An 18,763-nucleotide genomic window follows, 5' to 3' on the forward strand; every position below is an offset into this window, starting at 1 on the left:
TAGTTTACACACTGATCCATTTCCCTTTTCAAAACCAGGTGGAGGATCCATATAGACTTCTTCATGTCTGTCACCATTTAGGAATGCATTCTTCACATCTAACTGTTGCAGAGGCCAATCTAGGTTGGCAGCAAGAGATAAGAGAACTCGGATGGTATTGACTTTAGCAACCGGAGCAAAAGTCTCATGATAATCTATCCCATGAGTCTGAGTGAAACACTTTGCAACCAATCTTGCCTTGTATCTGTTGATGCTATTATCTGCATTGAATTTTATCGTAAACACCCATTTGCATCCTACTGCCTGTTTTCCCTTGGATAGGGTCACTATCTCCCAAGTTCCATTTCTTTCTAAAGCATTCATTTCTTCAAAGACAGCATTCCTCCATTTTGGATCATCGAGAGCCTCATGTATATTTCTCGGTATCTTTGTACTATCCAACATAGTATTGAAAGCACGGAACCCTGGGGACAACTTTCCATATGAAATATGATTAGAAATAGGATTAGTAGTACAAGATCGAGTACCTTTTCTGAGAGCAATAGGCAAGTGTAGATCATTTTCACCATGGCACTCAAGTGTTGGGGTGCTGGAACTAGAACATGGTTTAGAATCCTGGCAATGTAGAGGCTCTGGGTTATTCACACTTTGAGGAGGCTTTCGCCTGCTATAAACTTGTCCCCATTTTGAGGAGGCTCCTGATGGTGAGGATTCTGTAGCTCCCCCTGTTTCCAAAAGTAGAGGTAATATTGTGGCATCAGTAGGTTCCCATGACTGATCTTCATCTACTCCTATAGACTCCCCCTGAATCTACTCCTATAGACTCCCCCTGAAGAGAAGTCACGGGGAAGAAAGGGTCATTCTCAGAAAAGGTGACATCCATAGAGACAAAGACCTTACGAAGAGAGGGTGAATAACACTTGTAGCCACGTTGAGTAGGAGAATAACCAATAAAGACACACTGGAGAGACTTAGGATCAAGCTTAGACCGTTGATGGGAGGGAATATGGACAAATACAACGCAACCAAATAACTTGAGAGGTAAGGAGGAGACGTCTCGGAAGGAAGAGAAGGTACGAAAAAGACTAGAAAGAGGAGACTGAAATTTTAGAATGCGAGATGGCATTCGATTGATCAGATACGAGGCAATGAGAACAGCACCTCTCCCTAAAGATATTTAGGAACACTCGTGGTAAACATAAGAGCCCGAGCAACTTCAAGGAGATGTCGGTTTTTTCTTTCCGCAACTCCGTTTTGTTGGGGTGTGTCAAGACACGAGCTTTGGTGAAGGATGCCATGTTGGGAAAGATATTCTCCAAGAATAGAGTTAAAATACTTTTTGCCATTATTTGTACGAAGAATTTGTATAGCAACTTGGAATTGGGTTTGAACCATGGCATGAAATTTTTTAAACACGGATGCAGCATCGGACTTGTCCTTTAGAAGATATACCAAACAAACTCGGGAATGGTCATCAATGAAGGTAATGAACCATCGAGTAACACGTTTGAATTCTGATTTTTTACAGTAACACAACAAAATAAAGTGGCAAAATTATTCAAAATTCAAACTGCTATTTAAGTGAAATGTCAAAATCAAATAACTTAAAGAACTAATCATAATTGAAATCATGAACATCCAAATCTTCATCTTCATTTTCACTTTGTATCTAAGTTGTAAATCTCTTCCTTCTATGACAAGAGCACTTTTGCAGAAACTACTGTTGTGCCCGCTATTCCGCCGCAATAGCGGCCACTACATCCGCTACACTTCGCCTGACCGTCGCAGCGCTGTCTGTAGCGGTCGGCCGCTGCACCGCAACGCAACTCTGCTATAGCGTGCTAAAGCGGCGCTATTCACAAGTATGATTTGGAGTTATCTCCATCCAAATGCAACTTGGTGGGGCTTATTCAAAGCTGTTCTCAAATGCTTTCAACCAAAATATGATCTAGATTTGTTCCTTTATAGGAAAAAGGAACCTTAATTTTTGAAACCAAAAATGAAGAAGAGGGAGAATCGACTGATTGTGTTGGGCGAGGTTCCGAAGCACATTCAAGCTTCCATAGTTGAGAACACAAATAAGGTGCTTCTGAGTTTGAGCCAAACAAAAATGGTTTAGGGGACCAAAGAAATTCTTGGGAAAGATGTTAGATGTTGGGATAAGCCTCAAGAAAATTTGAAAGAGAAAGAAAAGCTGTTGAAGGCTAAGCGAGAGTTGGTGCGGCTGTCGCCATTGACCGAGAAAGTCGACCCACCTCCATTACCCAAGCTAATCGAGAAAGAGGAAGAAGAAAATATGAGGGAGGCTTGGGCTAAGGAGGCCTCTAGGCAGCGCAACCAAGGAGGAAGAAGACGATTACGAACGCGTGAAGAAAGGGAAGAGACGAAGCAAATCAGATTTGGGTTAAATTTGGGTCAAGTTATAGACCCAACCCAAATTAATGCCAAGTTATTCTCATCCCATTTTAAAGAGATTGATTACTCTGCTACATATGGAAATTGGGCTTGTAAGACGACGCATTTATCTAAACCAAGTGGCCCAAAAACAATTTGTATTGAAGAAAGGGTTGGTTAAAGGGCTACAATTTGATAACCTCGTTGATCACCCATAGGTAAATGCAACACTCCACTCTCCTGTAAAAGATGAAGACCGTAATTTGATCGAAGGACTTCCATATGAAATAGTTCCCAAATTTTCTGTAATCGCTGACTTCGACTTTTCCATTGGGCAAAGCTGGACGGAGAAGCACAAATCTCTTGAGGCTAATTCAAAATATTTCGTTCAAGTGTTGGATCATTATGCTGAAAATGATGGTTATGAAACTTTTGAGTGCTCAAAATCTACGAATAAGTTGCTGGGTAAAATTGTGAAAATGTTGTGCCCACAGTAGCGGGATGGGTTGAAGTGGCTTTGGTTTTTGTGTTGTTTGGGTAAAGATGTTCTTCTCACAACACAGGATATTGTCCATAATGATTGTAAGTCCTTAAGAGGGCATAATGCCTTATGCATAAGTTGGCCCTCACAATTCACCTAATGGGATCCAGGAGGAGGGTCTTTGTGACTGAACCTCACCTTGAGAATAAGGTTAAAGTTTTAGGAGGGTTGCAAAGAATATTCTATCTGCTGACTCATCTATTGCAAAGAATATTCTAGATGACAATTCTGTTAGAAGCTAGAGAGAGGGTGCTGACGTAGGCTGGTGGGAACAATGTGTGAAGAAGAGGTGAATTCTGTTAGGGGAGTTTGATATATACTAGGGGTAAGGGTCATGTAGAGGTAGGCAATTACTTGGGATTAGGCTTGGAACCTAGGAGAAAAAGGGTGCTTCTCGAATTGCATCCATTAACTATAATTTCCTTTTGTCATTTACCTTCTTGATTTCTTGTCGTTTAAGCATTTTGTAATCTTCCTTTAGTGGCCATTGCTATTTGTAATTTTCTTTTACACTTCCGATATACAAAATCTGGTTTATCCAGGAAATTACTCTGTTTCCCTTTTATTTTCTATTTCTGAGTCGAAGATCCTATCAATGACCCAGCTCCTTGTTTTCCCTAATATGATCCTCCTTCAACCTCTTATACGTTCCTAGCAGCCTCTTTCTTCCAAGGCTACCCGACTATGAATCCTTCACCCTCACCATCTATGAAGCACCGACACTGTGTTTTCGATACATTTCCAACACGGGACGTCGATACATTACTTCAAAAATACTAATATTTCGATACGTTCTGATACGCCTTAGTATTAAATAATATTTTTAATATAGAGTGTATTTCACATTAACAAATATAATAAAAGGAAAATCATAAGCACAACTAGTAGATTATCCATACAAAATTGATAAATACCTCAACTAGTGAGTGGATGTGGAGTGCTGCTAATAACATTTGCCTCTAACTCTGGCTCATCTAGGGAAAGGGCAGCACCATCTAAAGCTCCAACAACATTAAAGGTATCAACTACATCTCCATTAATGTCCCAATACTGACTTTCTCCTTCATTATATTTTGGACTCTTTCTTGACAAGAGCCGAAGGTTGCTATGTATGTGTTAGAAATAATATTAATCTATTATTATTAGAATAGTCTAGATTGTGGGCTTGGCCCATTAGGTCTTCCCATTAGGTCTTTTAGTCTCTATAAATAGAGAGCCTTCTTGTACAGTTATACACACTTGAATATACAATAATATTCAGATTCAATTTGGTATCAGAGCTCTCGATCCGAGGGCTCTGCTTCCGCATATATATCTTTTCCTTTCTTATTTACTGTCGTGCATCATACCGGCAAACCCTTTTACCGCCGTGCATCATACCGACAACCTTTTTCAACCCTCCGAACATTGTTAGACCCTTTTTCGATCTCAGATCGTCATCCTCCTTCATTATTTGACCGGAAAACACTGTTCACATCACCAGAAACATTGTTCTGTCACTGTTCATCACTGTTCCGGCCACCTTTCCGACGAGAAACCACGCGATCAGGATCCCCTCACGCCGGCGACCGTTTCTGTCCAAGACCCTTCCCAAACGGCTGCAGCACGCGCCACCACAGCCGTCTGCGCGTGGGCCTCACGCGCCACCTCTCTCCCGCGCGTGTGCACTGTTCCGGCCACCTTTTTCGGCCAAACCAAGGCAGACAAGCTCGCCTCTGCCTCCTCCTTCCAGATCCGGTGCCCGTTCGTTGTGGGTCTCTTCCGTTCAGGGGTTTCCAGTGCAAAAGTTGCTACTTTGTTCCTTTTTCGCGTGACTTTTACCGTTTTTTGGTCGTCTGATTGCTGTTTCTGATGAAAGGAACCAGTAAACATCCTTCCGGCATCATTCAAGTGCTATTCCATCTATCACAACTCTGAAATTGACCAGATCTGCCACTTACAAGACCTGGTCTACCTCCGTTAAGGTCTGGTTTACCGGTCAAGGCCATGACAAACATCTCACCACTAAGACGACTGATATTTCCAAAGATCAGACGTATGAATGGGAGAAAGTTGATGTTCAGCTCCTCAGTATTCTTTGGCAATCCATTGATTCATCTCTTCTCAATATTTTCATTCCCTTTGAGACCTGCTATGATGTGTGGACGGAAGCCAAAAACCTCTACACCAATGATATTCAGCAACTTTATTCCATTGTCTCCCAGATGATGGATTCGCGCAAATCACCCGAAGCTCGTATGGAAGTTTATGTTGGTAAGATTCGTTCTTTGATGCAAGAATTTTTGGATGCTGCAGATGCTACAGTGTACAGGACGCAAGTGGAGCGTCTCTTTACGGTTGTGACTCTCTCTGGTCTCCCTAACGCATTAGAAAGTGTTCGTGAGAACATTCTAACCAGTACTGAGATTCCCAGCATATCCCAGACCTTTCAGCGCCTTCTGAATCTTCAAGATAAGGTGGCGCCCGCACACGTGCCAGCTACTGACTTTACTGCCCTCTTGTCTGATTCTGCTGCTTTGATCTCTCGTGGTAATTGGAACAATGGTGGACGCGGTCGTGGTCGTGGTCGCGGACAAGGCGGTCGTGGGCCCATGACATCATATGGCCCAGGCAGGCGCGGACAGACGACGTCATATGGACAGGGTGGCCGAGGACAAAGGCCTCGGTGTAATTATTGCCAAAATCTGGGCCACATTGAAGAACGTTGCTACAGAAAGTACCCTCACTTGAAGCCACCACATATGAACTTTGCTCAAACAGATGTTGTGCCGCCCTCTACCGGATCAGTGACTATTTCCGCTGCAGACTATGAGGCCCTTCTCCAGAAAAGTTCTTCTCAGCCACCTGCTCCAGATACTGGTAATCATGTTGCTTGTTTTTCTCAATCGTCTCTTGGACCCTGGATAATAGACTCAGGCGCTACTGATCATCTTTGTGGTAATAAGGATCTCTTTACTTCCCTTACCTTTTCTAATAATCTTCCCTCTGTTACTCTTGCTGATGGCACCAAGACTCCTGCTCGTGGCATTGGACAAGCCAAACCAACTCCCTTCTTGACTTTAACCTCTGTTTATTATATCCCTGGCATTCCTTTTAATTTAATTTCTGTTAGTCAATTGACCCATTCTCTTTCTTGCTCTATCACCTTTTCTAAACAGTCTTTTTCTATGCAGGATCCGTGTACGGGGAAGAAGATTGGAGCGGGCAGTGAGTCACGAGGTCTCTACTATCTGCATGCACCCTCTGCTCCAGTTGCATGCTCTCTCACAGAGTCTCCTGAGCTTCTCCATAGTCGTCTGGGTCATCCAAGTCTCTCGAAGCTTCAGCATATGGTTCCTTTTTTGTCAGGTCTTAAGTCTTTGAATTGTCAGTCTTGTCAGCAGGGAAAGCATACTCGCTCTTCCTTTGCTAGTAGAGTCAATAAGAGAGCTGCTGCTCCCTTTTCTATTGTTCATTCTGATATTTAGGGTCCGAGTCGGACTATGTCAGTTTTGGATTTTCAGTATTTTGTAACCTTAATTGATGATTTCTCCCGTTGCACTTGGGTTTATTTAATGAAAAATCGTTCTGAGTTATTTTCAATTTATCAAAAGTTTTGTGCAGAAATAAGAACTCAATTTGGCGCCTCTATTCAAATCTTGCGCAGTGATAATGCAAAAGAGTATGTGTCTCTTGAATTTTCTAAATTTCTGGATACACATGGGACGATACACCAGACTACCTGTCCCCACACTCCACAACAAAATGGAGTCGCTGAACGTAAAAATAGACATCTAGTTGAAACTGCACGTACCCTTCTCATTCATATGAACGTCGCACTCCGTTTTTGGGCAGATTCTATTATCATCTCATGTTTCCTTATCAACCGCATGCCCTCTTCTGTGCTAAATAATGATGTTCCCCATAGTATTTTGTTTTCCGGAGCACCTTCTTATCCTCTGCCTTACATATTTTTGGTTGTACTTGTTTTGTTCATGATCTTACTCCAGGGAAAGACAAGTTGACATCCAAGGCCTTCAAATGTATTTTCCTTGGGTATACACGTTTTCAAAAAGGATATCGTTGCTATTCTCCTGATCTCAAGCGTTATATCGTTTCTGCTGATGTCACTTTCCTTGCTCAGCAGCCTTTTCACTCTACTCTGTCTCCAGTGTCATAGGTTGATCAGGTCCTTCCTGTTCCTTTTCTTGACTTGTCTTTACCAGCTGCAGGTGACCCTATTCCAGAGGAGCAACCCATTACCTCCATACCTGCAGATCGTCCTCTCCTCACATACCAGCGTCGTCAGCCTGCACCTCCTCCGACTTTGCCTCTTGATGACTCATCGCCCTTTCCTGTCGGCTCTTCTCCTCCGGATCCTCCATCAGAGACTCCTCCCATTGCCCTTCGGAAAGGTATTCGATCCACTCGAAATCCTCATCCCCTTTATTCTTTCTTGAGTTATGACAGACTTTCTTCACAACATTTTACTTTTGTTTCTAGTCTCTCTTCTGTTTCCATCCCTAAAACCACAGGTGAAGCACTATCTCATCCAGGGTGGCGCCAGGCGATGCTTGATGAAATGCAGGCACTTCACTCCAATGGCACTTGGGGTCTTGTTCGTGCTCCTCCCGGGAAGTCTGTTGTTGGTTGTCGATGGGTGTTCACAGTTAAAGTTGGTCCTGATGGCACTGTTGATCGCCTTAAAGCTCGCTTAGTGGCCAAGGGATAGACATAGATCTTTGGTCTTGATTATGGGGATACCTTTTCTCCTGTTGCTAAGATGGCTTCTGTTCGCCTGTTTCTTGCCCTTGCCGCCATTCATCACTGGCCCCTTCTCCAACTTGATATTAAGAATGCTTTTCTACATGGTGACTTGCAGGAGGAAGTTTATATGGAGCAACCACCAGGTTTTGTTGCTCAGGGGGAGAGTTCTAGAATGGTATGTAAACTTCGGAATTCTTTATATGGCCTGAAGCAATCTCCTCGGGCCTGGTTTAACCGTTTTAGTTCAGTTGTTGAATCCTTTGGCTTAATCAGAAGCAAAGCCGATCATTCTGTCTTTTACCGGCATAGCTCTTCTGGCCAGTTCGTTTATCTCCTGGTCTATGTTGATGACATTATCATTACAGGCAGCGATCAGACCGGGATTGATCAGTTGAAAGAGCATTTATTCAATCAATTTCAGACCAAAGATCTTGGCAGACTTCGATATTTCTTGGGGATCGAAGTCGCACAGTCTAGGCGGGGCATTTCCATCTGTCAGAGGAAGTATGCACTGGATATCCTAGATGAGACTAGCATGTTAGGCTGTAAACCCGTTGATACACCTATGGACCCCAATGTTAAGTTATTACCAGGACAGGGGGAGCCACTGCCAGATCCTAGTCGCTACCGCCGACTAGTTGGAAAATTGAATTATCTTACTGTGACAAGGCCAGATATCTCCTTCGCAGTGAGTGTTGCAAGTCAATTTCTTGATTCTCCCTGTGACTCCCATTGGGATACAGTTATTAGAATTCTCCGATATATTAAAAAGGCGCCAGGAAGAGGTTTATTATACACAAATAAAGGGAGTTCAGAGATCTCTAGTTATTCAGATGTTGACTGGGCAGGTTCTCCTTCAGATAGACGATCCACCTCAGGGTATTGTGTTCTCTTCGGAGGAAATTTGATCTCTTGGAAGAGTAAGAAGCAAACTGTGGTCGTCAGATCCAGTGCGGAGGCAGAATATCGGGCAATGGCAAATGCAACCTGTGAGCTCATCTGGCTGAGACAATTGCTTAAGGAACTCCATCTCTGTGAACAACGGCCTATGAAGTTCATTTGTGACAATCAAGCCACTTTGCATATATCATCTAACCCAGTCTTTCATGAGAAGACCAAGCATATAGAAATTGACTGTCATTTTGTTAAAGAAAAGATCCAGTCAGGGGAGATCGAGACAGCATTTGTCAATTCCAATGATGAACTTGCGGATGTATTCACTAAAGCTCTTAGAGGTCCCCGAATAGATCATATTTGTAACAAGCTGGGAGCTTTTGATATATACGCACCAGCTTGAGGGGGAGTGTTAGAAATAATATTAATCTATTATTATTAGAATAGTCCATATTGTGGGCTTGGCCCATTAGGTCTTCCCATTAGGTCTTTTAGTCTCTATAATAGAGAGTCTTCTTGTACTTTTATACACACTTGAATATACAATAATATTCAGATTCAATTGTATGTAAACTAAGTCTTCAGCTCGTTTAGTACTCCAATTGCTTTCAGCACATGATGAAGAAGAGGGTTGTGCAGTGAGTTTCAAAGCTAGCTTTTTAAGCAAAGGTTGATATCGATTTTATTGTATATCGATTTTCAATAAGCTCAAATACTCTAAAATCTCCCTTCATTTGAACAAAGTTGGCATGCTCCAAATTTACTGTAGACCTTTCCTCCACACTAGAAAAATGTCTCCTAAAGAACTTTTTTACTTCTAAATTAATCTCCACAGCAAAAGAGGAACAGAAGAACGACGACGGTGAACCAAACAGTGGAGGAGGAACAAAAGAACGATGACGGTGAACCAAACGGCGACGGTGGAGGAGGAACAGAAGAATGACGACGGTGAACCAAACGGTGGAGGAGAAAGAACGACTGTGAACGATACGGTGGAGGAGGGAATAGAAGAACAACGACGGCCAACCAAACGGTGGAAGAAGAACAACGTTGTCAAATCGAGATGAGTAGAACTTTAAGCGAGCTCTCAGATTTCGATTGATTTAGGGTATTCTTGGGCCAAAAAACACCATTCATTTTTTTAAATTTACCGAAGTGCCATTTGACTATATTTGACCCATCTGATACGCCAAAATGAGTATCCGAAATGTTTCCGCATCGGACGTGTGTCCGATACGTTGGAATTTTTTTTTTTCAGGTATTCGTGCTTCATACCTCACCATATGATTCAAGTCCAGAGGCTTCGGTAATGGTGGTGGATCGACTACTACCGATGGTTATAACGTCGTTGGCTCTTGTGCACTTAGAGCCTTGCTCATATTTATACTCTCTTCACTTTGTATACCTTCTTCCTTATGCTTTGTCATCGCCAAATTGAGTGGTTGACTTTTATCTGTTGCCATGGATTCCCCTTCGTTTCTCCTCTTTCTTTTTTTTGGGGGGGTATTGACAACCTTCTCGTCTATAGTGCATTTTTCTACAATAGTCTATGTTTCATGCTTCTCTTCCACGATCTTTGTCTCCTTCTCTTCCATGTTCTTTGTTTTCTCAACCAAAGTCCAAAAAATCTTTTTGCCTCTGCGTTTTTGACTTTGGAAAGTCTGATTTTGCATCTTAATCTGCTAAACATATCTCAGGCTTGTATCTTTGTAAAAATGCCTTCAAAAAAGTCCACCAACTAGCATTCGGATTGAGCCAACTCCAACATTTGTACCAACTGAATACACTCCCTTTAAGCCTCATCACAGCCTCTGTCAACTTCTCATCTTCATGGCTTCTGCCTACCTGGAAATAAAGTTCAAAAAAGATTAACCATCCCAAAGCTTAATTGTCTTCTCCATTGAACTTGGGAAATTGCCCTTTTAGATCTCAAGCGATCATTTAACTGTTGCATAACTTCTTCATCCATATTCTCTCTTCTTAGCATGGCCATGATTCATAGAGCTCCTACATCAGAAGCTCTAATAGCAATTAAAAGGATCTTCTACTCAAAAACAAAAAAATAAAAGGTTTACAAGGGAATTACCTGGATAAAAACTAGATTTTATATATTGAAAGTGTTGAGATATATAGTCCCACATTGGTTGTATGTGCAACTAATGTGGAGTTTATAAGGCCTTGGGCACTCCCACCCCTTGAGCTAGCTTTTGGGGTGGTGTATCCCAAGGTTCTTTACATGGTATCAGAGCCTCGCCACCCCCACTTTCTCTTGTGGACTTTCTTAGCACAGGTAGGTTGGGCCTGTTGCATCTTCCACTCTTCAAGCCCAATGGGCTCTTGTGTGAGGGGGCGTGTTGAGATATATAGTCCCACATTGGTTGTATGTGCAACGAATGTGAAGTTTATAAGGCCTTGGGCACTCTCACCCCTTGAGCTAGCTTTTGGGGTGGTGTATCCCAAGGTTCTTTACAGAAAGTATAGAGAAAAATTACAAGCAATAATAATAGCAGTAGCCGCTGAAATAGGAAGATTACAAAACTGTGAAAATGACAAGAAATTAATAAGGTAAATGACATAAAGGAATTACAAACAATAGATGCAATTCGACCCTTCTCTCCCAGGTTCCTAGCCCAGTCCCAACTTTCTCATATGCCCTATACTAAACCCCCCCTTTCCTATTTGTAACCAACTCCCTCGCAAAGTTAGTTAGCCACCTCAGCACCTTTTGGAGCCCCTGTTCCCCTATGATTGCACTTAAAATACACCCTGAAATAGTATATTCGTATCATATTTCTTTCTAAATTAATTGGATGTTTGGTGAAAGTAGAGAAGTTCATTGCCACCACACAAGCAGAATTTCAGAAGCAACATCAGAACAACACATGTTGTTGCCCCCTTGCTCTTCCTTTCGCCTTGTGCATTGTGTCATTGGTATTTTGACAATTGAAAACACTTTTTCCAGCCAATGGCCAAACAAATAAAGTAACTTTAAATACTTCTTGAATGATCACTCCAAAATGGGAGGAGGTTTTACAAAAGCAAAGTTTAAAAAAGCATTATTCCCTGAAAGTAGAAATTGTATAACACGGCCAAACAGGAGCCCAATCCTATCATGAACCTCAATAAAAATCAAGAAAAAAGAAAATAAAGTTGAACACTAGACCAAAAAAAGACTGCATAAGAATGGTTGGAACAACAAAAAGAAACAAAAAAAAGAAGTAATCTACCAGAATCTAACCAAATAGACTTTTAAAAGCATAGGGTTCCATACGGCTAAAGTTAAGAATTAGCCCCTATGAACTCCCAGTTAGGCAAGGACCATTACCAATGACACCTCTAGCAAAAAATGCAAAACAAGACAATCCTACATTAAAATGAAACCTACCCGCATCCTGCACAAACTAGTGGTCAGCCTCGATATCCATCTGTCTCCAAATTCCTATTGTCCTTAACAATACTCCTTTCTAAACACTTTCCAAGTCATTGACTGTTTTAACATATTACAACACTAATAACAAAGGGATAGGTTATTCTACCTGCCTTTTTTTCTGTTTATCTTTGACTACCACTCTCCAACACCATTAGATCAGAATCTCAACTAAAGTGATAGACAAAGGTAGGCAGAAAAAGAGGTAGGTAGAATAACCTATCCCAATAACAAATAAACAACGTTCTATAGTATTTTAAACGAAAATATTTTATAGTACTAGATAACAGGTTTAGAGTAAATTTTGTTCAAAATCCTTAGGATTAAAATATACAGCATTTTTTAGCAGATGGGGTGAGAGGATGTATTCGATCCTCCCCAATACCATCTTTGGGAGGGGTTTCAAGCCTTAATCCTGGACCCGCCCCGAACATGATTGCCTCCCATGGATGATACTTGTGGTTTATCCATATATATATGGGTAAAGATCATTTTACACCAGTGTAAGTTACACTCTTAATCTTAGCCGTTAATCCCACTTTTATCTAAGGGCTCAAATTTTTTAGTAATGTGAGCCATTGGATACAAGTGGATCAATGGTCAAGATTGAGTGTAAGACTTCTAATTCTTACACCGGTGTAAGAATATCCTGCCCCATATATATATATATATCATTTCTAAAAGATCTTAATTCAGAGTTGTTACCATAATATGGCAAAACCATTATTGAACAAACACTTATCAGTTGCATATCAACAAAGGATGAATCCATATCCAATGCCCTTTCATGATAGGTAAAATAAAAATTTGAGGTAGCATTAACCAGAACTATCGTATTCCAATCCATATTTTCTCATAAACAGGCCTTTGTTATGTGCCGCTGGATAAGCAATATGGTGTTCTACAACAGCAAAACAACGTAAAACATTCAAGGCTGAAATCTGAATGAAATATTCACAATTAATGTCACTTCTCAGACCACAGAGAGAAAAGCGGGCTGGTAAATATTGATGAGTACTGTCAGCCCAACAATGAAAGCAAGGTTAAAAAAAAAGGTTACATTTTCCTACTGATCAACAACAGAACAAATAATAGCTTAATTAAAGCTATATTCATCATAACAAGTTCACATATAGACCTTAGTTTCATGCAAAATTTAACATTATCCGTATCCAAAAAAAAAAAATTAACATTATCCACCTTCTCAAATCACTCAACCCATAAAACAAACTTGGTACAGTTTCTCTACTTGACATGACCGTGAAGCAAACCGAGAGCAACACTTGCCATAACAGGAGATAAACTAGTCCTTGGATTCATTAAGAGAGAAAATGGAATGGAAACAGTGATTTATGGTCTAAAATGCATGAAATAGACTGATTAAAAGAAATAGAGTTTTCAAAACTTTTAAAAGAAAAAAAAAAAAGAACAATGTTTCATTCTACTAATAGATTCCCAAACACAAATTCCTTGCACTTTTTACATAAGAAACCATTTAATCAACTTCAAGGACTCACAAACGACATCACATTCACTGGGGTGCTGATTTCCGACACCAAACAGAAGGCCATATCAATAATTATCATAGACCCAATTTCAAAGCATATCAACAAAGGCCAAATAAACAATCTCGTTGAGAGAATACCGGAAAGCGGTGACTGAAGAGAAATCACTGGCGCTCTGCATGACAGAGAGGGAAACAAGAGCAAAGGAGAACTGAAGAAAACGCAAAATGAAACCACCGAGCGTGCCAGGCATGCCCTGTATGTCCTTCAAGGTATGCCTTGGCATCGCATGGTCAGTGAGTGGTGGGGCTTCGATTGGGTGAACTGAAGGCCGAACCATAGACATCGCAATTAGGTAAGCATGGAACGAACAATCCCCTTCTTCACTGTCCACTCTTGCCTCTTGCTCTCTCCGCTCCTACAACACCACCAAGTGGATCAATAAGGGCCTTTTGCTTTTCTGCGCTATTACTGCTTTAAATTGCTGCTCTAAATAATGTGTAGAATATTATTGCTTTAATTTAAGAGCGCACATGTTATCAAAAAAAAAAAAATTTAAGAGCGCACAATGATTATAATTTACTAAAATTTAATAGTGATTGTATTTGTTATTTTATTTTTTAGAAATTGTGAATGTATCTTTATATGTATATTTTACGATCAATTTTTGTCGAAATTCTTACATATATTTTACTAATATATTTTTATTTTGAGCTTTTTATATAGAAGGTTAATTACTTTATTTTGCTTATTTATTGAATAAATTTGTAGCCTGGGCATTTCACAAAGCTTAAAATGAAAAATAAATAGAAGATTTTATTATTTTTGTTCATATGTATTATTTATTATATTATATAATTAATTTTGAATGGAATTTTGTTGGATCTTTAAAAAAAAATTAAACCCATAAACTAATTAAAAATATGAAAGACAAAAGAAAAAACTATTATTTGACGCATACACCCTAGAATGAGAAAACAATTCATATTAAAAACAAAATCCAATAAAAATAACATGTCACATTATTGGTGCGGGAAGGCTAAGCAACTTCTTTCGAAAGCAAAAACTAAGCTTTCGAAAGCAAAAACTAAGCTTCTGACTTATCTCAAACTGTACTGATATTTGCAAGAACTATTGAAGAGTCAATGCTCACTTGTGAGGAAGTATTTCAAGACAAACAAACATGATAAAATCAATATAAGAAGTTTTAATAATTACAAGCTTTTTTTGTACATTAAAATTGTTAGAAATCAAAAAACTCTATAGAATAGTAATTCATTTGTATTTCTTCTATCTCAATAGAGGTCATTATATACAAAGTCCTAGAGTTACAAATCAAGCTACAAATCAGCCATAAATCAAGAAAGAAAATTACAAATAATCAGGAAATTAAAACTCATAAAATCTCTCCACATAATTCCTACAATCACTCTATGTAACGGATTCCCTTTAATTACTACATAAATTGGTCAATCAAATCAGAAATTAAATCTTTTCAATTATAAAAAATATACAACTCGACACTCCCCCTCAAGTTGGAGCGTAGATGTCAATCATGTTCAACTTGTCAATTGCACCTTGAAAAACTCTTTCAGAAACAGCTTTAGTAAGTATATCAGCTAATTGATCTTCAGATTTAACAAATGGGAACTGTATAATTTTCTGATCTAGCTTCTCCTAGATAAAATGTCGGTCAATCTCCACATGTTTGGTTCGGTCATGTTGCACAGGATTATTTGCTATTTCAAAGGCAGCCTTGTTATCGCAGTGGAGATTCATTGGTTTGTCATAACAAATTCCCAAGTCTTTTAATATGTTGTTGACCCATAATAGCTCACATACTCCTTGAGCCATGCCTCGAAATTCAGCTTCTGCACTTGATCTTGCTACTACTTTCTGTTTCTTGCTTTTCCAAGTAACTAAATTACCTTCCACGTAGGTGAAATAGCCTGATGTGGAATGCCTTGTTGTTTTATCTTGTGCCCCATCAGAGTTAGTGTAACCTTCAACACATATGACATTGTTTTTTGAGAACAACAATCCTCGTCCAGGGGCACCCTTTAAGTACCTCAGAATTCGCTACACTGCATTCATGTTATCTACGCTTGGTTTGTGCATAAAGCGACTTACAACACTTACGGCATATGCAATATCTGACCTCGTATGAGACAAGTATATCAGTCTTCCAACCAACCTTTGGTACTAACTAATATTTGTTGGCTTTTGATTCTGAAATATTTCAAGCACATGATTCATCTTAATCGGTGTTTCTGTTGGCTTACACGCGAGCATTCCAGTCTCAGTGAGGAGATCTAGTACATATTTCCTTTGTGAAAGATAAATACCTTGTTTTGATCTTGTTATCTCAATTCCCAAGAAGTATTTCAAGTCTCCTAGATCTTTCATTTCGAATTCACTTGCTAGTTGCTTTTGCAGAAGTTTCATCTCATCTATGTCATCTCCTGTCAGGACCATGTCATCTACATAGACAATCAATACGGTCATTTTTCCTTCCTTGTGTTTAATGAACAAGGTGTGGTCAGCATTGCTTTGTTTATATCTGAATCTCCTCATTGCAGAAGAAAATCTCTCAAACCATGCTCTAGGGGATTGTTTAAGTCCATATAAGGCTTTCTTCAATTTACAAACTTTATTCTCACTAAAAGAACTTTGTTTGACGCCTGGTGGTATCTCTATGTACACCTTTTCTTCGAGATCTCCATTTAAAAAGGCATTCTTTACATCAAATTGTCGTAGTGGCCAATCTCTATTTGCAGCTATGGACATAATTATCCGGATTGTATTGAGTTTAGCTACTGGTGCAAAGGTTTCCTAGTAGTCTACTGCATACTTTTGCGAGTATCCTTTTGCCACCAATCTAGCTTTATACCTGTCAATGCTTCTATCTGCCTTGAGCTTTATAGTAAACACCCACCTACATCCAATGGTTCTTTTGCCATCCGATAAGGGCACAAGCTCCCATGTAGAGTTATTTTGCAAGGCCTCCATTTCATCATTCATTGCCTTCTTCCAATTCGGATCCTCCAATGCATCCTGCAAATTACTAGGGACAGATATACTGGACAATTAATCAACAACAAGAGCATATGACTCAGACAACCTGTGATTAGACACATAGTTACTAATAGGATATTTAGCTTTAGCATTGGGGTCAGGTTCATACAGTTCCTTTGCTACACCCTTATTGATCCTATGTGATCTTCTGAGAGTTACGTCACCAGAATCAATCATGGTTTCAGTAGGAATATCAGGAAACACAATGACACTTTCAGTAGTGGGTAGATTATTATTCTGAAAGATATTTTCTTCAAGAGGAGTAGGATTAGAAATTACCTCTGTTGGATTATGGTGGTCCCGAAGAGATCCCTCAGTTTCTGGTGTTAAGCAAGGTATCTTTGTTGTTACCAGAGAGTCAGAGTGTAAGACTTCAACATTCTCCACACCTGTATATGTTGCTTCAGTTCCTCCTCCATTCAAAGTGGCTAATTGGTCTTGCTCCTCATAGTAACTTTCCCCCTGAAGAGAAGACCCAGAAACTCCCCCTGAATAATAAGGTTCAAATTCCCGAAAAGAGACATCTAAAGTGATATGTACTTTTTGTTGTTGGGGATCATAACACCGGTATTATTTTTGAACATCAGAGTAACCAACAAACACACACATTTTAGTACATGGATCTAGTTTGTTACGCAGTACTTTGGGAATATGGACATAAACAGTGCAGCCAAACACACGAGGCTCAAGATTGGGAATATGGGGAACTGAAAGTAGTGATTCAAACTTCTGTTACGGAGTCACAAAGTTGATGACACTAGAAGGGGTACGATTAATCAAATAAGCAGCAGAGCGAACAGCTTCACCCCAGTAAAAACGGGGCATATTCATGCCAAAGAGAGAAGCACGAACAACCTCCATAAGTTGTTTATTCTTCCTTTCGGCCAAACCATTTTGATGTGGTGTATAAGTAAAAGAGGTCTGATGTCTAATTCCCATGTGATTCAAGAACTGCGCAAAAGATTTATCTGAATATTCGGTCCCATTATCAGACTGTAAAATTCGAATTTGGCATTGAAATTGAGTGGCTACTATAACACCTCGCACTTCTAAAACATGTATTAATATAGTAAATACGGATTAAAGGGTAGGATTAGTGAAAATCCTGAAAATTAGGTCAAAATACAAAGGAAGGGTAAAACGATAATTAGCCAAACACGTAACCCTAGGAAGGTAAAATTGAGTAAGAGGTCTCAAATAATAAAAATAACCCTTGAAATGGATTCAGAACGAAAAATTAAGTGGATAGGCAAGTTTCAGAAATTTTGGTGAATAGTGTTTTTACCGAGTAAAAATATTGCGGTACAGTTGCACCGTAAAGCGCACCGATAGAATTTTGAGCTCTAGGTTTGAATATAAGTTATAAATGGTATATAGGACTAGAAAATATGATTTCCGGTGAAAATTGATGGAAATTAGTGTGTTTGGGGAAGCGTGCCCTCGACGCACGCAACGCTTAAAACTGTGATTTCTCCGAACGACCGGAAAACTCCGGATTCATCTTACAAAGGGTAATTAAAGGACAATGGTTAATGTTAATAATTAGAGTTTCTAAATAGTCTACGAGTTAATGAACGTTTAGTGGTTTAAGCGGGAGATTTGAATTAGTTTGAATCGCGTGAGGTGGCGGTGGGACCCACCTCACTTAAGTGACTTGTGCCACATGGCCAAATCACTATTTCATCATCCCCTTCCTCCCTCTTTCTTCTCCAAACCCGCAGCCCCTTCATTGGTATGCAAAAATTGCTTTGAAAACTTCATTTCACCATAACTACATCAAATCTCCACCAAAATTAATGTTCCACTACATGAAATTTGAAGTAAAACATCATCCGAACGCAACCGTGCTACTCCCAACCCTTGAAACTCACTCATTTGGGAGAAATAGGGAAAAACCAGCTACGACCTAGGAGGAAATTTTAGGGTTTTTAGAGTTGTTTTCTCAAGCCATTGCTTGGGGATCACTTGGAGGAGTCTTGTGACTTGATTGTGGGTAAGTTTCAACACTTTTTGTTGGTTGAATTGATAGATCAATTTTCATGAAACCTAGAGCATGTTTGTGTGATTGATGTAGTTAGAGATCTCAAATTAAAATTGTGTATTAGATAAAAGTGACTTAGAATGATGTTTTGGAGTGATAAATGTAATAAAAATTATTGTGGATTTATTTGGTAACTTAGG

General features: G+C 39.7%; 1 protein-coding gene across 1 annotated transcript in view; it reads right to left on the reverse strand.

Moving 5' to 3' along the window:
• The window catches only part of LOC133317205 (CASP-like protein 5A1), a 41,026-nt gene extending 27,104 nt beyond the window's left edge, over window positions 1–13,922 (reverse strand). Inside the window, exon 1 of the mRNA XM_061519042.1 lies at window positions 13,648–13,922. Coding sequence (XP_061375026.1) covers window positions 13,648–13,853 — 206 coding nt within the window. The 5' untranslated portion in view covers window positions 13,854–13,922. The remainder of the gene's footprint in view (window positions 1–13,647) is intronic.
• Window positions 13,923–18,763: the final 4,841 nt, after the last annotated feature.

The sequence above is a fragment of the Gastrolobium bilobum genome, unplaced genomic scaffold (assembly GCF_033153095.1).
Source record: "Gastrolobium bilobum isolate Gb01-03AN ecotype WA unplaced genomic scaffold, APGP_CSIRO_Gbil_v1 utg15859, whole genome shotgun sequence".
NCBI classification, from domain to species: Eukaryota; Viridiplantae; Streptophyta; class Magnoliopsida; order Fabales; family Fabaceae; genus Gastrolobium; species Gastrolobium bilobum.